Here is a 21,099-nt window from a genome sequence, read left to right as displayed (position 1 = left end):
CCGAAGCGGGGCGAGCGCGCCACCGTGTGGCGCTGGGAGACACAACCCGCACCGGTACCCCGGGGGGTGGTCCCGGAGGAGGTGGGATGAGGCGGGAGGGAAGTGTTTGTTGTGGGGGCTGACCCCCAACCGTTCCCGGTGCGGCCGTTCCCCGTTCCCCGAGGCATCACCGAATCTCGGTGTCACCGGTCCCGCGGCGACGGAAGCTACAAAGCGACAAGCGGAAGCAGGTGGCGGGTCGGGGAGCACTGACAGCAGCGTGTCCCCCCCCAGCCCCGCTGGGGGTTTTACGCCCGCCGCTCGGTACCGAGGGGGTTAAAGAGGCGCCGTGACGCGTCCCGGCCGGCCCCGCCCCACGGGCCGCCCCCCAGGAGCTGTGAGAGGAACCGGCCCCGGTAACGGCAAGGAGTGGGCGGGAGTGGGCTCGGGACCTTTCCGGGGCCGTCGCAGGTGGGGGAGCCGGGAAGGGGGTCCCGGGGGGGGCACACGGGGGTCCCGGGGCGGGGGGAGCACGGGAGGTCCGGGGGGGATGTCCCGAGATAGGTCTCGCTGTCGGGGGGCGGCCCAGCCACCCCACACCGCCCCGGGGGCAACGGGGACCTGCCCCCACAGCCCTGCTGTGTCTTGTGGCCAGCCCCACGTCCTTGTCCCCGTGTCCCAATTGCCATGTCTCCACGTGGCCACATCCCCATCCCCATGTCCCTATTTCCCCATGTCTCCACAGTCCCACGTCCCTACGTCCATGTCCCCATATTCCCATGGCCCCATGACCCCATCCTCACGTCACACGTCCCTACATCCCCACATCCACATCCCCACGTCCGAGCTGTGGCCTCTGGCATTGGGTAGGATCACTGCAGCCACGTCCTTACCCTGCCCAAACCCCAAAACCACTGGGCAGGAGGTGGGAGGCCACGTCACCGCAGTGCCACGTCCCCTCAGCCCCGTGTCCCCTAGCCCCAGCCCTGGCCATGGCTGGGCTGCTCCAGGCCCTGGTGAGCGCCTCAGAGAAGGCTGCGGATATCGCCCGGCTGTGCCGGCAGGAGCAGCCGCTCTTCCAGCTCCTGGTGGCCGAGAAGACAGGACCCGACCGGAACCAGAGGTTTCTGCAGGACTTCAAGACACTGGCGGATGTCCTCATCCAGGAGGTCATCAAGCATGACCTGGGGAAGGAGGTAGGGGTGGGATGGGGTGGATGGCATGGCATGGGATGGCATGGCATGGGATGGCATGGCATGGGGTGGACGGGGTGGGATGAGGTGAGGGCTCCCCCTGCGCTGCAGCTGAGCCACCCCGTCTCTAGTTCCCAGAGCTGCAGGGCCACATCCATGGCGAAGAGTCCAACGAGTTCAGGAGCCTTGAGGGTGAGTCTGGGGGTGCAGCAGGGCTGAGGGGGGGCGTCCCACTCCAGAGGTCGGTGCTGAAGCCAGGGCACCACAGGTGAGATGGTGACGGTGCGGGTGTGCGCCACGCCGGGGGACACAGCAGCGCTGCTGCTGGCGGTGCTGGAGCCTGAGCGCAAGGCCGCAGAGCTGCTGTCGGACGCCGTGCACCGGGACGTGGCCCTGGGAGATGCGGCACTGGCTGGCATGGAGCTGAGCATCCCCCTGCAGGACCTGGCCATCTGGATAGACCCCATTGGTGAGGGGGTGCTGGCATGGGCTGGGTCAGGATCACCCCATCCCCATGGCTAAGCCCCGGCTTCACCCACAGACTCCACCAACGAGTACATCCGTGGGAGCGAGAACGTGGGCCCTGTCGACGGCATTGCTCCAGCTGGGCTGTGCTCGGCACTGGTGCTCATCGGCGCCTACAACCGGCACACGGGCTGCCCTGTGCTGGGTGTCATCAACGAGCCCTTCTTCCGGCGGGACTCTGAGACGTGCAGGTACAGGCACCACAGGCAGCACCGGGGTGAGTGGGACCCCACCGGTGCCTGCACTGAGGGTCCCCATCCCCGCAGGTGGCAGGGCCGGTACCACTGGGGCATCGCTTATGGGGACACGCGGCTGAGCTCGCTGAGCCCCCCAGGACCGTCGCTGGTGCCACGCGTGGTGCTGAGCCGCGCCGAGGTGCCAGCAGTGCAGGCAGCGCTGAAGCCGCTCTGCGGCGGGCGCCTGCTCTTTGCCGCCGGTGCCGGGTACAAGCTGCTCTGCGTCATCCTTGGGCTGGCGGACATCTACGTGCTCTCGGAGGGCAGCACCTTTGCCTGGGACACCTGCGCTCCTCACGCCATCCTGCGTGCCCTGGGCGGGGGGATTGTGGCCTTGGCAGAGGCCCTGCAGGCGCGGCGAGCAGGGGGCATCGGGACCCCCCCCGAGCTGGTTTACAACCACCCCATAGAAGGGGTGGACGGGGCCAGACGCTGGGCGAACTGCAGCGGCCTTGTGGCCTATGTGGACCCCCAGCACCTCGAGGCTGTGCTGGCCACACTGGACACCGTGCCAGGGCTCTGAGAGCATGGGAACCAGGGGTGGCAGGACCAGGGTATAGGGTGTCTGGGACCAAGGGTGGTGGGTCACTGGGTTGTCAGGTTGTAGAGTACAGGACAGCAGGGACCTCTGAGTGCAGTGTATGAGGTGTCTGATACCTCAGGGTGCAGCTTATGGGGTGTCAGAGACCTCTGGGTGCAGGCTTTGGGGTTTTCAGGGGGTGGACCAAGGCTGGCAGGACGCTGGGACCCGGGGTGGTGTCGTGGGTTGTCCGGGACCCCGGGGCTGCGGTTATGGGGTCCCAGGTGCTGTGTCTTTGCGATGGGAGCTCTGTGATGCTACCCCGCCCTCCCGAGCCCCCCATTAAAGCGTCCCCCGCACCCGGTGTCTGTGCTGCGGGGCGGGGGCGGGCCCGGGGCGGTGCCGGTGCTGTCCGAGGACTCGCCCCGGTCCCGTCACATGATCGCGGGGCGGGCGGTGAAACAGGGGCGCCGGTGAGCGCCCGGGGACAGGAGCGGGAGCATAAGCAGAGGAGGGGACAGGAACGGGAGCGGTACCGGGGCTGAGCGGCGGCTCCCGCAGGACGGGCCATGGCGGTCGAGGGCGGGATGAAATGCGTGAAGTTCCTGGTTTTCGTGTTCAACTTCATCTTCTGGGTGAGTGCGGGGCCTGTTGGGGGAGAAACCGGGTTGGGAACCGGAGAGAACCGGGAGGGAACCGGGGAAGGAGGACTCGGGACCCGCCCCAGTCTCACGTCAGGCGGCGGCCCCTCTTGCTGGGAGTCAGGGCACCCCGGGGTGGGAGGGGGAGTCCTGCCCGCACAGGGCCCTGCCCGTGCCCCCCGCCGCCATCGGTAGGTTCCAGGAGTAACGCGGCCGGTACGGGCGGTACCAGGGACACCAAGGCGGGGGGAGGGGGTACAAACACCCCCCCCCCAGGGGGTGACCGGGACACCCCGGTCCCTGCGGGGCTCCCGCGGGGGGGGGTCAGGGGGAGGTTTGGGGAAGTCGGGGTGAGGAAGGAGGAGCCAACGGCTGAAGCGGGGAGGGGGGGCACAAACCGGCCCTTTCCCGGCCCCCCCCAGCGGGGAGTGACTCGTCCCGGTCCCCACCCCGGCTCTGTGGGGCTGAGTCACCCCTGAAGGGCCTCGGGCCACCCGCCAGCGGGGGGGGGTGGGCCGCGATGGGGACACTGGCGCCAGCTCTCCCCCGACTCTCCCCAGGAGTGTTTGTGCAGCCGGGCCCGGCCCAGCGAGCAAACAGGGGCCAGGATGGGGGGGAACCGAGGCCGGGGTGACACCCCCACGCCCTGCCCTGGCTCCCCAGCACCGTGGGGGGGCTGGCGTTTCCCCCCCCCCCCGCAGCCTCTCGCCGTGGCCGGAAGGCCGCGCTTCATCCTGGACTTCCCGGACTTCCTAGCGTTCCGCAGCAGCCAGCGCCGGGAGTGTCCGTCCATGGGGCAGGATCGGGCCCCCCATACCCCGCTGCACCCCCAGAGCGTGGCTGGGATAGGGGGACGAGGGGGTCCCTACTTTGAAGACAACCCCCCTGTCAAAGGGAGGACGCAGGTGCCCCCCCTCATCGGGGGGCTCCCGGCTGCCACCCAGCGGCTCTGCCCCCCCCCAGGTATGCGGCGTTGCCCTCGTAGCCATCGGGATCTACGCGCAGGTGGCGCTGGATAAGGCGCTGGTGGTGAGCACGGCCTCGGCCGCCGGCACCCCAGTGGCCATCCTGGTCCTCGGCATCATCATCTTCTTCATCTCCTTCTTCGGCTGCTGCGGAGCCTGGAAGGAGAGTTATTGCATGGTCACCACGGTGAGCACCTGGACCCCCCTGAGACCACCACAAACACACCCCCAGAGCTGCCCAAACACCCCTCAAACACTCCCTAAGACTCCCGTACTGCACCCTGGAAGGAGAGTTACTGCATGGTCCCCACAGTGAGTGCCCAGGCTCTCCAGACACCCCCAGAGACCCGCCAAGCACGCACACTGCACCTTGACCCCCCCGCTTTAACACCCACCCTGACTCCCCCCACTGCACCCTGACACCCCAACCTCTTCTCCCCACAGTTTGCTGTCCTCCTCAGCATCATCTTCCTGGTGGAGGTCGCCGCTGCCATTGCCGGATACGTCTTCAAGGACAAGGTGGGGATGAGTCGGGGGGGGGGGGCATGGCCCCATGCAGAGGTGCCAGGATCCCTCTGACCCCCCAAGCCCTTCTGTGCCCCCCCGCCCAGGTGCGCACAGTGCTGGAGGAGGGGCTCTGGGATGCCATGAACAAGTATGGGGAGGACAAAGCCCTGACGGAGGCAGTGGATGAGCTCCAGAGGGATGTGAGTAATGGGATGGAGGGGGGGACACATGGGAACCCCCCCTTGACTCACTGGGGACCCCACTGACCCTCCCTCTCTGCAGTTCTCTTGCTGTGGAGCCAACAACTACACAGACTGGAACAGCATCGAGCGGTTCCGGGAGAACAGCACAGTGCCTCGGTCCTGCTGCCGCATCAACAGCACATCCTGCAACGTGCACCCCACCCCTGCCACCGTCTATGAGAACGTGAGACACCCCCAGCCCCCTGTCACCCTCCTGGGGTCCCCACAGCCCCCCCTGAGCCACTCTGTGCCCCCCAGGGCTGCCTCCAGAGCATCGAAGCCTGGATGAAGAAGAACATCCTCATCGTGGCTGCTGTGGCGCTGGGAATCGCCTTCTTTGAAGTGGGATATGGAGCTGAGAACCCCTCTTCCATCCCCATGTGTGGGGCTGAGCCCCCTCTTCCATCCCCATGTGCGGGGCTGGCCCTCCCCCCAGCCCGGTGTATGGGGCTGAGCAGGGTGGATATCACCCCCTTCCCCTCTCTCTATCTAGATCCTGGGTATCGTCTTTGCCTGCTGTCTCATGAAGGGCATCCGCAGCGGCTACGAGGTCATGTAGCCCCCCCCCAGCTCCCAGTGCTGCATACCGGGAGAGCTGTGGGGGGCTCTGCAGGACCCAACGTGCCAAAACCCCACCATAGCCTGGGGTTGGGAATAAAAGCTTCCATAGATCCCTGTGCCCAGCACGGGTGGGATGCGGGCGGACTATTGACCACGCAGGGGTGCGCCATGGTTCATGTGGCACCAAGGGGGGTGTTTTTATTGGCAGCCCTTGGTGGGGGGACACAGCTTGGTCCGGGGGGGTCAGCGGACACGATGGGCAGGCTTGGGCAGGATGGTGGCCAAGACCAGGTCCACAATGCAGGCGGGTAGGTAGGAGGCAGGGAGCCAGAGCAGCTTGGCGTCCCAGCCTGCGCTGTAGCGGGTGCGTGGATAGCGGGCGCTCAGCGCGTGCTCCATGCACCATGTCACCTTGGCCAGGTCTGCATCACAGATGAGGTTCATGATGAAGCGCTGCACCTTGAGGTCTGGGGGAGGAAAGGGAATGGGGGGCTCAGGCAAGGCGGTGCTGCAAGGGCTGGAGCAGCTCTGCCTGGAGCCAGGCTGAGAGAGCTGGGCTGGTTCAGCCTGGAGAAGAGAAGGCTCCTGAAGGGCAGACCTTAGAGCAGCTCCAGTGCCTAAAGGGGCTGCAGGAAACCTGGAGAGGGGCTTGGAACAAGGGCCTGTAGGGACAGGCCAAGGGGAATGGCTTTAACCTGCCCGAGGGGAGACTGAGATGAGCTCTTAGGCAGAAGCTCTTCACCATCAGGATGGTGGGACATGGAATGGGTTGAACAGAGAAGGTTTGGATGCCCCATCCCTGGCAGTATTCAAGGCCAGGCTGGAGCAACCCACTCTAGTGGAACTGGAGGATCTTTAAGGTCCCTTCAACTCAAACCCTCCCTCTGAGGGCCTTGGGGGATGCGTCTGCCCCACTTACACTGCCGGAAATAGTCCTCCCCATAGCTGAGGCGCGTCTCAGGTGCCAGCCGCTCCCAAAGCTGCCGCAGAGACCCCTCGATGCTCTCCAGGTCCGTCACCGCCGTCTTGAAGAACCCAGGCTCCACGATGCTCACCTTGACCCCGAAGTGGTACATGTCGCGCCTGCGGGATGCAGGGGATCAGTGCCATGGGGCTGGGGATGCTGCTGTTGATGGGGGCCCTAGCACCCACCGCAGGCTGTCGCTGAAGGCCTCGATGCAGTACTTGGACACACAGTAGCCACCGCCGTTTGCTGCGAGGCGGCCCAGGACACTGGAGGTGTTGACCACACGGCCCCGCGCTCGCTTCAGCAGCGGCAGTAGCAGCAGCGTCACCTCGATGGCTCCAAAGGCGTTGACGGCCATGACCTGGCGGTAGTCCTCCAGCACCATCCACTCTGTGGGGCCGATGGGATTGGCCACCCCGGCGTTGTTCACCAGCCCAAAGAGACCTAGAGGGGATTTGCCAAGGAGGGGAGCCTGGCCCTGCTGTGTTCCCCCACTCGTCCATCCTGCCCTGGACCCCACACACCCCACAGCACTGCCAGTCGGGCCCATCTTGTTCCACAGCCCTTTTTGAGCCAACCCTTACCTTCTGCCCTACTGGGACCCCCCTGCTGTGTCCTACAACACCTCATCAGGGACTCTGAATCCTGGGGACCCCCTGTCCTGCCCCATGACCCCTTATGGAGCTCCTTGTCTTGCTCTATAGCATCCCTTGGTGGGTCACATCCTCTTGTCCTACAGCACCCACCTCTCCTGAGACCACCCATCCTGCTCCTTACTGATGGACCTCATCCCATACCTCACAGGACCTCCCTGGCCCCGATCCTGCCCCCCAGGCCACATCCTGCCCCACGGACCCCATCCTGCCCCACAGACCCCCATCCTACCCCATGGTCCCCACCCCCACTCACCTCTGTCGCCCACCTCATCGCTCACCCACTCCACGGCGCGGCGGATGCTGTCGGGGCAGGTGAGGTCGAGCAGGGTGGTGCGGAGGTGCCCAGGGCAGCCGCGGCGCAGCGCCTCGGCGCCGGCGGGGGTGAGGCAGGCAGCGAGCACGCGGTACCCGCGCCGCGCCAGGCGCCGCGCCAGCAGCCGCCCGAAACCGCTGTCGCAGCCGGTCACCAGCACAAACTTGTCCTGCACCGACGGCAGCGTCTGCCGGTCCCGCAGCAGCCACAGCAGCGCCCAGCACAGCGCCGCCAGTGCCATCGCCAGCCACATCATAGCGGCTGTGGGGCAGGGGGACAGTGGGACTGGAGCCCTCTACATTGGGGACCCCCCTGCCTCGGTCACCCCATCGCCCATAAACCACGGTGGGCACCCCAAGGTCACTGCCCTGCCCCACACTATGGGGGTCATCACCCGTAACAACACATGCCCCATTCCAGCACTATCAGCAGCCACATTATGGGGGCTGTGGGGCAGGGGGGGACAGTGGGATTGGAGCCTCAATAGTGGGGTGCCACCCCATGGTCACCCTCTGCACCCCACCTTCAAGCTCATCGTCCATAAAGCCATAGTGGGCACCCCAAGGTCGCTGCCCTGCCCCACACTAGGTGGGTCAGATCCACACACGCACACAGGGAGGGTGGGAAAGGGGGCACTGAGGAAGCTTCTCCCACCCACCTCGCTCCGGCTCCGGGCTCCCAGTGTCTGGATGGGATCAACCGGACACGGTGTCAGCGCCTGGCCAGGACCCAGCAGTGACACTCAGTGGAGGAACTGGGAGGGTCACTGCTGCTCCCCCCACCCCCCATTTAACCCCAGCCCCCCTGCCCTGCACTGGGAGGTGACCAACACCCTGGCATCTGGGACCCCCCCAACCCACATAACCCCCCCCCATCAAGATAGCTTATGGGGGGCTGTGTCCCCCTCCAGGAGCCCCTTTTGGGGGGTCTTAGTGGGGGTCAGGACCCCCCCATTGCTCCCAGCAGTGGGTGCTGTTGGGGGCTCTGGTGAGGGACCCCAAAGCCAGGTGCGGCAGGGGACAGGTACCTCCCCCTGCCCAGGCAGGGCACTAGCAGCTACGGGGCAGCCCCACAGGCCCCCCAGGCTGGGTTGGGATGCAGGGAGGAGCCCACCCCCTATATTCCCCCTACCTTCAGTGGGGCAGCACCTGCAGCTGCGGCAGCGGCTCTGGTTTGTGTGACCTGCGGGGGGGGCCACGGCTGCTCCTCCCCCGGTGCTGCAGCCAAAATTCCCCCTCCCCGGGCTGGGTGCAGCTCCGGAGGGGGTAACGGGGTGCATGGGGGGTGCTGGGACACCCCTCACCATGTTGGGGTCTCTCATTATGAGTGGAGGCCGGGGGAGGTGCTGAAGGCAGCCCCCCGGGCACACAGATCCCCCCAGGTGCCCTTCGCAGCCCCCCCAGGGTGGGGGGTGGGGCCGAGCTCGCCGGGGGGGGCGGCGGGGTGTGGATTAGAGCCTCAGGCCCAAAGGAGCCCTTTGTCCTGGAGCAAGAGGGGCCTCAGGGCTTAGTGCTAAAGAGGATGAGGAGGCTTAGGAGGGGCCCACGGCACAAGCAGCCTTTATTACGGTGACGGGGGGGGGGGGGGACGGGGGGGACGGGGCGGGGGACGGGACGGGACGGGACAACGGATGGAACGGACGGACCCACGGGGGTCAGGAGCAGGGGGGCTGGAGCTGTCCCTTGTACACATACTCCAGCGCGGTGGCAATGGTCCTCATGTCCATCTCGATGCTGCGTGCCCAGTTCTCCACGTCACCAATCTCCTGTGGGATAAGGGGGAGAAAGTCAATGGGATTTGGGATCACCCCCTCCTCCATCAACCACTGATTTTGGGACACCCCCCCCGCCAGCACATGGTGACACCGGGGATGCCACATCCCTCTGTGTATCCCAAAGGGAATCCCAGCTCCCTGGGTATGGGGTGACGCCCCCTGCCCTATGGCAGCAGGTGGGGGGTGGTTCGGGGCCCCCACCTTGAGGGCCTGGTTGAAGTTCTCCACCATGGTGATCCATTGCCCCGTCTGCTTGGCGAACTGCGCTGCCTGGACCTGCAGTGTCTTCACCTCGTGGTCCAGCTTCCGCTGGTTCACATAGGCCTGCGCCACGCTGTGGGGGGAACATGGAAGGGGACATGGCGTGAGAGGTCCCGAGGAGAGGGCTTGGGTGGGAAGAGGCTTTGGGGGTACCCAGGCTGGGTTTTGGGGGGTCTCTGCCCCAGCTGGGGGTGTTATAGGGGTGCAGGGATCAACAGATGCAGGTTTGGGAGGGGGGACCCTGGGGAGGAGGTTTGGGGGCGGGTGAAGGGGCACCAGTGTTGGGGGGTACCAGTGTTGGGGGGCTCCCTGTTTCAAAAGGGCAAAAGGGTCTGGGGGGACTCAGGGGGAGCCCACGTTGGGGGATAAGGGCTGGGGGCTCCCAAGGAGGTTCGGGGAGTCCCTATGGGGTCCCATTGCTCACCCCACGTTGAGGTGATCCCTACGGGGGTGTCCCTATGGAGGTCCCATTGCTCACCCCACGTTGAGGTGACCCCTATGGGGGTGTCCCTATGGGGGTCCTGTTGCTCACCCCACGTTAAGGTGATCCACCAGTGCCTCTGTGAGCCGGGTGGCAGCCGTGATCGCCTCCCTGCGCCTCCGCTCTGCCGTGACGTCACAGGGGCGGCGTGACGTCACCGCGGCTGACGGTGACATCACACCTTGCCTATCCGCCCCCCCTTCTCCCCCACCAATATCCCAGCCGCGGGTCTCCCTTCCCGCCCCCACCCCCCCCGCCCTGACGGACAGCCCCGCCAGCCAATGGCGTGTCCCCCAAACGCTAAGCGGCAGCCGCCGCTGCCAATCAGAAGCTCCCCGCCCCGCGGTTGCCATGGGGACGGGGCGGGCTCACCCTGCAGCTCGCGCCGCTCGCTCTGCCGCGACTGGTGCTCCTTCAGCAGCCGGGACAGCATGGCGGCGGCGACACGTGACTGTGGCCTCCGCGTCACCCGCACGTGACTCGCGCCGCCCCGCCCCTGAGGGGCCTCGGTGGCGGGTGGGGGCGTGGATGGGACGTATGGGGGTCTATAGTGGCCTATGGGGGGGATATAAGGCTTTCTAGGGGCCTATGGGGGATACAGGGCTTTATAGGGGCTTATGGGGGGATAGTGGGGTCTATAGGTGTCTGTAGGGGAGAATACAGGGGTCTACAGATGTCTGGGGGGGGGATACAGGGCTCTATAGGGGGTCTGGGGGGTGGGGGGAATACAGGGCCCTATAAGGGGTCTCTGGGGGCCTCAGATAATCCCATTTTTCCTTCCCAGCCAGAGCTGCTGGCGCTGGTCTGGAATACCCACACGGACAATACGGCCTACTGCCAGGAACTGGGATTTGTGTGCCAGCAGCTAATGGGATGGGGCTGTACAAAGAGCTCCTGGCAGTGGAGCGGGGCTGCGGCGTTCCTGAAGGAGAGCTGGCAGCGTTCCAGGATCTCGGAGCTCACCAGCCTCAGGATGCTGCAGCAGGAGGAAGAGGAGGAAGACCTCCTCGTCCCCTTGTCTGGGAGGGGAGAGAATGTGCTGGATTTTTCCTATGGATTCAGCTCCTTGTCCCATTGGGAGGGATCCAGGAGCTTGAGCCAAAGATAAAGCAGTGAATGGGTAAAAATAGCCCCATGTGTTCGCGCTCCGGTTACACAGACACACAGGTGCTTTTCCCAGCCTCGGGAATGGCGAAGGAGTGGATCCTGCCATTCCCAACCTGTGCAGGGTTTGGTGGCAGCTGCTCCCTGCGGAAGGGGTTTGGGATTTGCCAGGATAACGGACAGCGCCACTCCCGACATTCCTGTCCTTCCCTGCAGCGGAATGAGGCTCCGGTGCTGGGAGGGTGAGGGTTCGCACCTCTCCCATGGGCGTGGCAGGATGAGCTTCCCTGGGGCAGCGGGATGCATCCATGTGTGTCCCGAGAGAAATGATGGGATCTGCTCCATGCATGGCTCCAGCGTCCATCATACCTTCCTATGGAGGGGGGTGCTCCCGGGGGGTTCATCCTCAATCCCTGTTCCAAGCTCCTGCTTTGAGCCTTGTGAGGATCCTGCAGCATATCCTGTGGGATCCCCTCATCGCTCTGGGAATGCTACCAACCGGGCGTTCTCGGGGGGGGGGCTCTGACTCCCCCAAACCCCTTGTGCTCCCTGCCATTCCCAATTCCTTGTCCCACTCATCCCGATGCCTGAACACCCCCCAGGGAGCGGGTCTGGTCCCATCCCAAGCAGGGATCGGCTCTTTCCCACGGTGGGAATGGTGGGAAGGAGGAACAAGGGGGGGATGCTCGGGGGGGCACGGACCCGCTTGGCTCGGGGTGAATTCCCATTCCGGGAGCGTTCACAAGGCCAAAGGCTCCGGGAGAGCGGATAAAAATAGCCGGGAGCTGGGAAATGCGACGGGACCCCCCTTGCCCCCCCCCCCCCCCCCCCCCCGAGCCGCTCCAGGGGGACCCCGACCCTGCTCAGGGTCCCGGGGCAGGAGGGGCGCAGTGCGCTGTGATCGGGGGTATCAGCTCCATGTGGGGTGCGGGGGGATCCGGTGCCCGGTGCCGCCTCTGCCCCGCGCCGTGTCACCGGTGACCGCAGCCCTGCGGGCGGGGCGGGGGCGGGGGGGCCGGGCCGTTGTTCCCGGTATCCCCGGACTCCTGCCGGGCCGGAGCGGCGGGACCGCAGCGGGCGGGGCCGGCGCTCCCGGTGCTGCCGGGGCCATGGTGGGCGCTGCCCGGCTCTGGCCGCTCTGGCTGTGGTTGCTGCCCGCCGCCGCCTTCAACCTGGACACGGGCAGCGCCGTGCTCAAGGACGGTGCCAGCGGCAGCTTCTTCGGCTTCGCCGTGGCGCTGCACCGGCAGCTGAGCCCCGAACCCGCGGGTTGGTGAGTGCGGGGAGACTGGACACTCGGAACGGGGCTGGGGACAGGTGGACACTCTTGGGGTCCGTGTCCACCCATTGGGGTGCGTGTCCCCCCTCACTGGGGTCCGTGTCCTCCTCCCTCGGGTCCGTGTTCCCCCCCTTCGGATCCGTTTCCCCCCTGCTCAGTCGGGGACCCCACTCCACTCGCCGGGACACCAGAGGGGGAATCGGCTCCTGCCCCACGTGGCTTTTGGAACACTGAGATTCACCCCGGGGGGGACGGGCACCGCGGGGTGTTTGGGGGGAGAGATTTGGGGGGCCCAAAGCATCGAGCACAGGGAACCCCCCCAGGCTGGGGCTGGGCTCCCCCAGGGCGCTGCCGCCGCCTCCACGGTGCCGTTGAGCTGCCGAACGCCCACACCGCGTGCCAGCGCGGGCACCGGCGGCACCGGGACCCCCCCACCCCGGGTCCCATAGACCCCGGTGCCGGTGTCCCGCTGGAGCTGGCACCGGTAGCGCTGGCACCGGTGCCCAGCGTGGTGGTGCCACTGCCCCACCAGCTCCCTCCATGTTTGGGCATGTCGCGGCCGGGTTATTTTGAGTGAATTCCAGGTTATTTTTACCGGCCCCGGGCCCGAGGCCATTGTGTGCCCCCCCCCGGTGGCGGTGTGGGGCTGGGGGGGGGCACCGAGGCCACCATGACCACTGTGGAGCCTTCAGCGCAGCTGCAGCAAGCCCCAGCCCTTCGGGTCCCTAACCTGTGGCACTGAGGGACAGGGAATGGCAGGGTTTGGGGCTGCGTCACCCACACGTGCACTGAGGCTGGGCAATGGGGCTGCAGCTGCTGCGGGGGGGTTGGCACTGGGTGGGCACCGGCACTGTGTGAAATCGGTGCGGGGGCACTGAGACAGCTGCAGGGGACATGGTGCCCCATAGACACACACAAAGTGATATCCCAGGACCCCCTTACACATACACTGATAGGGACCACACACACACGCGCTGATGGGGTCCCCCCTGTCCCAGGCTGCTGGTGGGGGCCCCACAGGCACCAGCGCTGCCCAGCCAAGGTGCCAACCGCACTGGGGGACTCTTTGCCTGCCCCCTGACCCTGGAGCCCTCTGACTGCTGGCGGGTGCCCATTGATGATGGAGGTGAGTGGATGCCCCCTCCTTTGCCCCCCAACTCCACAGTGGGGTCGGTGTGGGGCTGAGGCTGTCTGTCGCTGCCAGTGGACCTGGAGCGGGAGAGCAAAGAGAACCAGTGGCTGGGGGTGAGTGTGTCAAGCCAGGGTGCAGGCGGCAAGATTGTGGTAAGTGTTGAGACCCTCCCCGAGCCCTACTGGTGCCATTGACCCCCCCCGGCCCCACTGATACCCCTGTCCCCTGCAGACCTGCGCGCACCGGTACGAGGCACGGCACCGCGTGCGGCAGCCGCTGGAGACCCGGGACGTTCTCGGCCGCTGCTTTGTGCTGGGCCAGGACCTGCGGGACGAGCCTGAGGGCGGTGACTGGAGCTTCTGCCGGGGGCGGCCGCAGGGCCACGAGCAGTTCGGGTCCTGCCAGCAAGGCCTGGCCGCAGCCTTCAGCCCTGACCGCCTCTACCTGCTGCTGGGAGCACCCGGCACCTACAACTGGAAGGGTGAGAGCCGGGAGAATGCAGGTGGGAGCGGGTGGGAGCATGGTCTGGGTGGGGGGATATGTATAGGGGAGGGTTAGCTGGGGGTGAGCGTGAACATGTGGGCGTGAACATGAGTGTGAGCACGTGTGGATGTGAGCATGCATGTGTGTGAACACACCACAGGTGTGAGCACATAGCTGCATGCATGCCATGGGCATGAGCACGTGTGTTCATGCTGGGTGTGAACATGTGTGTGTGTGAGCATGGGGCTGCACACATGCTGTGGATGTGAGCACATGTTTGTGTGTGCATGTGTGTACATCCTGGGTGCAAACACACATGGATGTGTGTATGCTACAGCTGGGCGCAAGCACACACGTACGTGTGTATGCCACATGAGTGTGCGCATGTGTGTGAGCTGCGTGTGCATATGTCCGTGGGGGGCGGTGCCCGCTGCCCCTGGCACGCACAGAAGGGGGGTTCCCTGGGTGCTGCCCCCCCCGCGTTGGGCTCGCAGGGACCCTGCGCGTGGAGCTGCTGCCCCAAAGCCCCCTGGACCCGCTGCGCTTCGACGACGGCCCCTACGAGGCAGGGGGCGAGAAGGAGCAGGACCCCACGCTCATCCCTGTGCCCGCCAACAGTTACCTGGGTAGGGACGGGTGGGGCGCGGGCGCGGCACCGGGGAACGCCCCCCCCGGCCCCGGCCCGGCCCCGCCGCCGCCCGCCCCGGCCCTAGTGACCGCGTGTCCCCGCGGCCCGTGCAGGGCTGCTCTTCGCGACTGGCGTCGGCGGCTCCGAGCCCGACCAAGTGGTCTACAGGAGCGCGGCGCCCGGCGAGACCGTGCCCGGCGCGGCCGCAGACCTGCCCCACAATAGCTACGTGGGTTCGTAACGCCCGTGTGCCCCCCCCCCCCCCCGGGCCCGTGTGCCCCGGAGTGTGTCCCCCCCGTGTGTCCCCATGTCTGTGGAACAGAGAGGAGTGGAGCCGCTGGCAGGGCTGGCAGCACACATGGGCTCACACATGGCACTGTACAAATGTGTCCCATACAGATGTGTCCCATACGGATGTGTGTCCCCATACACGCCACAGACATGTCTCTGCGCACGTATCTCCTTACAGACATGTCTCCCTGTGTCTCCATGCACGCGTCCCCCCCTGCATACATATAACCATGTCCCTATACACGCATGTCCCCATGCACCCACACACAAGCACCCAGCACCTCCTCGTGCACGCTCACATCCAGCACCCCCCCCGCATGTTTATGTGTGTCCTCTTGTGCACACCTCTGGAATGCTCGGTCATGCACATGTGTGGCTGCCCCCCTGCATGCTCCCCCCCAAACACTGTGTGTCCCACAGGGGTCCCGTCTTCCTGTTCTGTGTTTATGTGTGTGGTGCCAGGGCTGGTGGAGACCCACCAGGCTGGGGGGGTATCAGAGCCTGGTGTGATTTCCCCCCCTCGCAGCACCCACCGTCTCCCGCATGTCCCCCTCCGAGGTGTCTCTGCATGGGGGGATGCATAGAGCCCGTAGGGGGGGACTTGGGGTCTCTGGGGGGGCCGCGCATGGCAACTGCTGCATGTGGGGCAGAGGCTTCCAGCCTCACACTGGGGGGGCTCTGCTGCTCTCCGGGGGGGGGGGGGGGGAGGGGGACGGACATGGATCCAGCCCTAAATATTACATTCTCCCACTCCAGATCTTAGAATCATAGAATCATAGAACAGTTAGGGTTGGAAAGGACCTCAAGATCATCTGGTTCCAACCCCCCTGCCATGGGCAGGGACACCTCACACATCTTCCCTCCTGGCAATTGGGGTCCTGCCCCCCCCAGCACAGAGAAGGGAAACTGAGGCACGGGCAGAGCCCCCCCATTCCCACCCAACGGACCCCAGGGCAGGAGGCGGCAGCGGCGGCGGGTGGGGGGTCAGGGGCCGGGGCCGGCACCGACACCACGTCCGTCCTTCCCCCTGCAGGGTTCTCGGTGGCGTCGGGCGCGGGGCTGACGCGGCGGCAGGAGCTGAGCTTCGTCACCGGCGCCCCCCGCGCCAACCACACCGGAGCCGTTGTCATCCTGCGCCGCGACAGCGCGAACCGGCTGGTGCCCGAGGCCGTGGTGCCGGGGCAGCAGCTCAGCTCCGCCTTCGGGCACAGCGTGGCCGTGCTGGACCTCAACAGCGACGGGTGAGGGGGGCGGGACCCCGGACCCGTACTTGGCCCCTCAGCACCCCCAATGGTGACAGAGCAGCGGCCCCGCAGGTGGCTGGACCTGGTGGTGGGGGCCCCCCACTTCTTCGAGCGCCAGAAGGAGATCGGGGGCGCCGCCTACGTCTACATCAACCCCTCGGGGCGCTGGGACGCCGCCACCCCCCTGCGCCTCAATGGCACCCGCGGCTCCATGTTCGGCATCGCCCTCAGCGCCGCCGGGGACCTCAACCACGACGGCTTCGAGGGTGCGGACCCGGCCGGGCGCTGCAGAGGGGCGCATCCCATAGAGGGGTGTCCCCCCCACACCTCATCCCATTCCCTGCCCTTGCCCCCCCCCCAGACCTGGCCGTTGGAGCCCCCTTCGACGGCGCCGGCAAAGTCTACATCTACCACGGCAGCAGACTGGGCATTGTGGCTGCACCGGCGCAGGTGTGTGTGGGGGGTGCTGGCCCGGGGGGGGGCAGGCATTGCCCATCGTCTGCCCCCCAGTGCCACCACGGGTCCTGTCGCAGGTGCTGGACGGGGAGGCCGTGGGGGTAACGGCATTCGGGTATTCGCTCTCGGGGGGGCTGGACGTGGATGGGAACCTCTACCCTGACCTGCTTGTGGGATCCCTCTCAGACACTGTGGTGCTGTACAGGTGGGTGCCCCTTTAAGCGTGTCCCATCCCGAACCCCCCGTCCCTGAGACCCCTATTCCAGAGCACCACATCCCTGAGCATCTCCCATCACCTCCATCATGGGCTCCCCTTACCCCCGACCCGAGCCTCCCCTGGCCCGGGGGGATCCTGGTACAGGGCTCGGGGTGCCCAGGGGGGGTCCCATCCTGCCCCCCCCGTTTCTCCCCGGCAGAGCCCGCCCCGTCGTCCACGTCTCCAGCAATGTGACCCTGGACCCCCCCAACATCGACCTGGAGCAGAGCAACTGCCGGCACCACGAAGGCGTCTGGTGGGTGCCCCGGATCCCACCCCCCCGTACCCCTCTGTACCCCCACCTTGGCCCCCGGCTCATTCGCTGCCCCCCAGCGTGGACGTCGGCGCCTGCTTCAGCTACACAGCCAGTCCTGGCAGCTTCGGCCCCCGCCTCGGTGAGCACCGGGGGCATCAGTCCCTGTGCCCCACCGCGTCCCCAGGCAGGACCAGGACCCGCCTGGCACTGCGGCCGTCCCTGTGCCCCCAGCGCTGCAGTACGTGCTGGACGCGGATGCTGAAAGGCGGCGCCTCGGCCACGCTCCCCGCGGCGCCTTCCTGAGCCGGCGCAGCTCAGACCCCGAGCACCAGTTCTCCGGCACCGTGGAGCTGCCGCGGCAGCAGGCGCGGGTCTGCGTCACAGCCACCTTCCAGCTCCAGGTGGGGCCCAGCCCCTTCCCCATCCTCATCTGCATCCCCATCCCTGTTCCACATCATTTCCATTCCATTTGCATCCCTATTCCCATCATCATCCCCACCTCCACCTTCATAGCATTATTTAGGATGGAAAACACCTTTAAGACTGTTGAGTCCAGCTGTAAACCTCATCCTTGTTTCCATCCCCATCCATATTCCCATGCCAACCCCACCCTATCCTGTCCCTCCACGGCTCCCCTCACCCTCATTCCCACAGGACAACATCCGTGACAAGCTGCGCCCCATCACCATGTCCTTGGCTTATGGCATCCATGGAGATGGGGCCACGCGGCAGCGCCAGGATTCAGCACGGCTCCGCCGGGGCTCGGTCCTGCCACCACTGTCACCTGCGCTAAGCCCACAGCAGCCCAACAGCCACCGCACTGAGGTGGGCACTGGCCACATCCCTCCTTCCTCCTCCATGGGTCCCATTGCCTGGAGCATCCCTGTCCCTGCTCCTTGGGTCCCATTGCCTGGAGCATCCCTGTCCCCAGGTTCACTTCCTGAAGCAGGGCTGTGGGGACGACAAGATCTGTCAGAGCAACCTCCAGCTCCACTTCCAGTTCTGCGCCCGCATCGGGGATGCCGAGTTCCTGCCACTGCCACGGTGAGGGGCAGACACGGTGGGTGCTCACCCCACAGGGTTCCGGTGACACCGCGGGGGGGTTTCACAGTGGCTCTGCTGCAGGGGGGACGATGGTGCCGCCATCCTCGCCATCAGTGACCAGAAGGACGTGGCCCTGGAGATCTACGTCACCAATGAGCCCTCGGAGCCGGCAGAGCCGCAGCGGGATGGGGATGACGCACATGAGGCGCTGCTCAGCGCCTCCTTTCCCCCCGAGCTGCCCTACTCTGCCCTGCGTCAGGATGAGGGGCACCCCGCGGTGCGCATGGGGGTGCTGGGGGGGGCGCTATGGGGTGCTGGGAGGAGCGCTATGGAGGGCAGGGGGGGCTCAGCTCTCTGTCCCTCAGGAGAAGCCGGTGCTGTGTCTCGCCAACCAGAATGGCTCCCGAGTGGAATGTGAGCTTGGGAACCCCCTGCGGCGTGGGGCCGAGGTGGGTGCAGCCCCCATGAGACCCCACTCCTGCTCCCCCTGTCCTGCCCCCCGATCCTGCCCCTCTCACCCTTCCTCTGCCCCCAGGTCCGGTTCTTCCTCATCCTCAGCACCTCAGGCATCACGCTTCAGACCACAGACCTGGCGGTGGAGCTGGTGCTGTCCACGTGAGCTGTAGCCATGGGCACATCACAGGAGGGGGGGGACGACTTGGGGTGATGCCCCCCCATAAACCCCCATTGCTCCCCACAGCATCAGCGAGCAGCCGGGGCTGGTGCCGGTGGTGGCTCGTGCACGTGTGGTCATCGAGCTGCCACTCTCAGTGACAGGGTGAGTGCAGGTGGGGACTCCCATTGTCCCCATGTGCGGATGTGGGTCCGGGAACCACCCCCGGCCCTGCCCTGACACCACACACACACAAACACCCCCCCGCGTTGTCCCCATAGCGTGGCGGTGCCACCGCGGCTCTTCTTTGGCGGCACCGTGCGGGGAGAGAGCGCCGTGAAGCACGAGAGCCAAGTGGGCAGCGCTGTGCGCTTCGAGGTGACGGTGAGTGCCCGTCTGGGGAACCCCACCGCCCGCCCTGCGCTCACTGATGGGGCAGCCCCATTGACACCCGGACTCCCTAGGTCTCCAACCGGGGCCAGTCGGTGAAGACGCTGGGCTCAGCCTTCCTGACGCTGCTCTGGCCCCACGAGCTCCCCAACGGGAAGTGGCTCCTGTACCCGCTGTACATGGAGCTGGTGGTGGCCCCAGGGCAAGCACTGCCCTGCAGCCCTGCTGCCAACCCCCTGCGCCTGGCACTGGTATGGCCGCTGCCATGGGGACGCGCCGGTGCCTGCCCGGCTCCTGCTGCTCCCACCCCATTCCTGGCCTTATCCCCCCCTCTTCCAGGAGCCCCAGGGGCAGACAGAGCAGCCCACACCGGGGGCCTGGTGGGTGCCGGCACCCGCCGAGAGGAGGAGGAATGTCACGTTGGTGAGAGAGGGGAACCCGGTTATGGGGTGAACCCGGTTATGGGGTGCCCCTATTCATGGGGTGCACTTATTCTTGGGGTACCCCTGCATATGGGGTGCCCCTGCTTGTGGCATGTCCCCACTTATGGGGTTCAGCCACTCATGGGATAACCCTGGCCTAAGGTGCCTCTTTAATGGGGTGCCCCATTCCTGCGGTGCCCCCACTGGTGTCTGACCGCCTCCACAGGACTGTGCCCAGGGCACTGCACGCTGCCGGCCATTCCGCTGCCCATTGCCCAGCTTTGAGCGCGCAGCTGTGCTGAGCGCTCGCGGCCGCCTCTGGAACGGCACCTTCCTGGAGGTGGGAGCCTTGGGACAGGCATGGGGACAGGGATGGGGACAGGGATGGAGCTGGTGCTCACCCCCCGCCCCGCAGGAGTTCCTGGCTGTCACCTCGGTGGAGCTCATCGTCCGCGCAAGCGTCTCGGTGACCTCCTCTATCAAGAACCTGGTGCTGAGGGATGCGTCGGTGCAGGTCCAGCCCCACCACACCCGGACACACCCCCGCCCCCAGTACCCCCCTCCTGTCCCGCTGACCCCTGTCCCCTCCACAGATCCCCATCAGCATCTACCTGGACCCCGGCGCAGCGGTGGCGGGTGGTGTGCCCTGGTGGGTGATCCTGCTGGCAGTGCTGGCCGGCATCATCCTCCTGGCACTGCTCGTGGCCGGGCTCTGGAAGGTGAGCGGCAGGGATGGGCTCTGGCAGCGAGAGGCGGCCCCTGCCTTAGGTGCAGGGTCCCCTGGGGGTGCTGTGCCACGCTGTGCTATGCTGTGCCACGCAGGGCCACGCAGTGCTGTGCCGTGCTGTGCTGTGCCACACTGTGCAGTGCTGTGCCACCCCTGCCATGCTATGACATGTGCCACCACAGGAATGCCATGCCACCCTGCCATTCCATTCCTTGCCACCCCACACCATGCAACTCAGCCATTCCATTCCTTGCCACCCCACACCATGCAACTCAGCCATTCCATTCCTTGCCACCCCACTCAGCCATGCCATATCATGCCATCCCACCCAGCCATTCCTTGCCATTCCATAGGATGCCATGCCACGCCACCCAGCCGCTCCATTCCGTGCCACCCGATGCCATACCACCCAACCATTCCATTCCATTTTACTCCACGCCATGGCACCCAGCCATCCCGCTCCCCCCCCCACAGCACAGGGCACGTTGGGGCTGCGCAGCACACGCGTGTGTCCCGTGTGTGTGTACACGTGGGCTGTGTGCGGGGCCGTGCCGGTGCGGGTCCCTCTGAGCGAGCACCAAGGGACGCCCGGGCCGGGGCAGCGCTGACGCCGCGCGCCGCAGGTCGGGTTCTTCCGCCGGGCACGAGCGGTGCCGCCTGCGCTGCCGCAGCACCACGCGGTGAAGATCCCGCGGGAGCAGCGGCCGCAGTTCCGCGAGGAGAAGACGGGAACGATCCAGCGCAAGGAGTGGGCAGCGCTGAGCGACGGCGGCGACGGCCGCGTCACCCCCAGCTCCGCGTGACCCCGGCACCGGGGACCCTCCCGGGGATGGAGCCGCGGCGGCGGCGGCGCCGGGACGGGGCCATTCGCCCCGCGGCGATGCTCGACCCAATAAAGCAGCGGCCCCTCCGTGGGGGCACCAAGGACGGGGTCGACCATGAGGAGAGTGGAG

At 66.5% G+C, this 21,099-nt stretch overlaps 5 protein-coding genes across 17 annotated transcripts; 3 read left to right on the top strand and 2 right to left on the bottom strand.

Annotated features, from left to right (window-relative positions):
• The first annotated feature begins 73 nt into the window (after positions 1-73).
• Positions 74-2,812, top strand: INPP1 (inositol polyphosphate-1-phosphatase). 4 transcript variants are annotated; one of them, XM_065659792.1, is made up of 6 exons: positions 74-395; positions 958-1,175; positions 1,304-1,364; positions 1,441-1,641; positions 1,714-1,888; positions 1,964-2,812. In XM_065659792.1, the coding sequence occupies exons 2-6, from the start codon at positions 972-974 to the stop codon at positions 2,454-2,456; spliced, it is 1,134 nt and encodes a 377-aa protein (XP_065515864.1). In that variant the 5' UTR covers positions 74-395; positions 958-971; the 3' UTR covers positions 2,457-2,812. The 4 variants fall into 4 exon arrangements, with proteins under 4 accessions (XP_065515864.1, XP_065515866.1, XP_065515863.1 ...); XM_065659794.1 differs by having other exon boundaries at positions 943-1,175; XM_065659791.1 differs by having other exon boundaries at positions 74-450.
• An 88-nt stretch (positions 2,813-2,900) lies between these two features.
• Positions 2,901-5,479, top strand: CD63 (CD63 molecule). Its single transcript, XM_065659803.1, has 7 exons — positions 2,901-3,088; positions 4,058-4,246; positions 4,504-4,578; positions 4,671-4,766; positions 4,849-4,992; positions 5,067-5,150; positions 5,302-5,479. The coding sequence occupies exons 1-7, from the start codon at positions 3,023-3,025 to the stop codon at positions 5,365-5,367; spliced, it is 720 nt and encodes a 239-aa protein (XP_065515875.1). The 5' UTR covers positions 2,901-3,022; the 3' UTR covers positions 5,368-5,479.
• A 62-nt stretch (positions 5,480-5,541) lies between these two features.
• On the bottom strand, positions 5,542-8,800 carry RDH5 (retinol dehydrogenase 5). Of its 2 annotated transcripts, none has more exons than XM_065659799.1 (5): positions 8,437-8,800; positions 7,246-8,023; positions 6,522-6,780; positions 6,289-6,452; positions 5,542-5,836 (listed from the first exon to the last, which is right to left on the bottom strand). In XM_065659799.1, exons 2-5 carry the CDS (start codon positions 7,559-7,561, stop codon positions 5,613-5,615), a joined length of 963 nt encoding a protein of 320 aa, XP_065515871.1. In that variant the 5' UTR covers positions 7,562-8,023; positions 8,437-8,800; the 3' UTR covers positions 5,542-5,612. The 2 variants fall into 2 exon arrangements, with proteins under 2 accessions (XP_065515871.1, XP_065515872.1); XM_065659800.1 differs by lacking the exon at positions 8,437-8,800 and having other exon boundaries at positions 7,246-7,566; positions 7,964-8,013.
• Positions 8,801-8,886: 86 nt separating this feature from the next.
• Positions 8,887-11,718, bottom strand: BLOC1S1 (biogenesis of lysosomal organelles complex 1 subunit 1). 2 transcript variants are annotated; one of them, XM_065659801.1, is made up of 5 exons: positions 11,182-11,718; positions 10,194-10,376; positions 9,873-9,984; positions 9,281-9,413; positions 8,887-9,070 (listed from the first exon to the last, which is right to left on the bottom strand). In XM_065659801.1, exons 1-5 carry the CDS (start codon positions 11,381-11,383, stop codon positions 8,960-8,962), a joined length of 741 nt encoding a protein of 246 aa, XP_065515873.1. In that variant the 5' UTR covers positions 11,384-11,718; the 3' UTR covers positions 8,887-8,959. The 2 variants fall into 2 exon arrangements, with proteins under 2 accessions (XP_065515873.1, XP_065515874.1); XM_065659802.1 differs by having other exon boundaries at positions 8,889-9,070; positions 9,873-9,945; positions 11,182-11,713.
• Positions 11,719-11,875: 157 nt separating this feature from the next.
• Positions 11,876-21,073, top strand: ITGA7 (integrin subunit alpha 7). Of its 8 annotated transcripts, none has more exons than XM_065659773.1 (26): positions 11,939-12,198; positions 13,203-13,330; positions 13,409-13,488; positions 13,568-13,817; positions 14,314-14,445; positions 14,561-14,680; positions 15,772-15,979; positions 16,055-16,248; positions 16,344-16,432; positions 16,516-16,643; positions 16,855-16,950; positions 17,028-17,089; positions 17,182-17,351; positions 17,605-17,775; positions 17,882-17,994; positions 18,076-18,271; positions 18,360-18,443; positions 18,530-18,609; positions 18,695-18,772; positions 18,889-18,991; positions 19,072-19,248; positions 19,337-19,420; positions 19,646-19,759; positions 19,835-19,933; positions 20,013-20,138; positions 20,500-20,763. In XM_065659773.1, the coding sequence occupies exons 1-26, from the start codon at positions 12,035-12,037 to the stop codon at positions 20,752-20,754; spliced, it is 3,501 nt and encodes a 1,166-aa protein (XP_065515845.1). In that variant the 5' UTR covers positions 11,939-12,034; the 3' UTR covers positions 20,755-20,763. The 8 variants fall into 8 exon arrangements, with proteins under 8 accessions (XP_065515852.1, XP_065515850.1, XP_065515848.1 ...); XM_065659774.1 differs by lacking the exon at positions 20,500-20,763 and adding an exon at positions 20,770-21,073 and having other exon boundaries at positions 11,951-12,198; XM_065659780.1 differs by lacking the exons at positions 14,314-14,445; positions 20,500-20,763 and adding an exon at positions 20,770-21,073 and having other exon boundaries at positions 11,876-12,198.
• Positions 21,074-21,099: the final 26 nt, after the last annotated feature.

Source organism: Lathamus discolor, chromosome 23 (assembly GCF_037157495.1).
Source record: "Lathamus discolor isolate bLatDis1 chromosome 23, bLatDis1.hap1, whole genome shotgun sequence".
Taxonomy (NCBI): domain Eukaryota; kingdom Metazoa; phylum Chordata; class Aves; order Psittaciformes; family Psittacidae; genus Lathamus; species Lathamus discolor.
The sequence above is the reverse complement of the archived record's forward strand: the minus strand, read 5'-3'. Positions and strand labels throughout refer to the sequence as shown.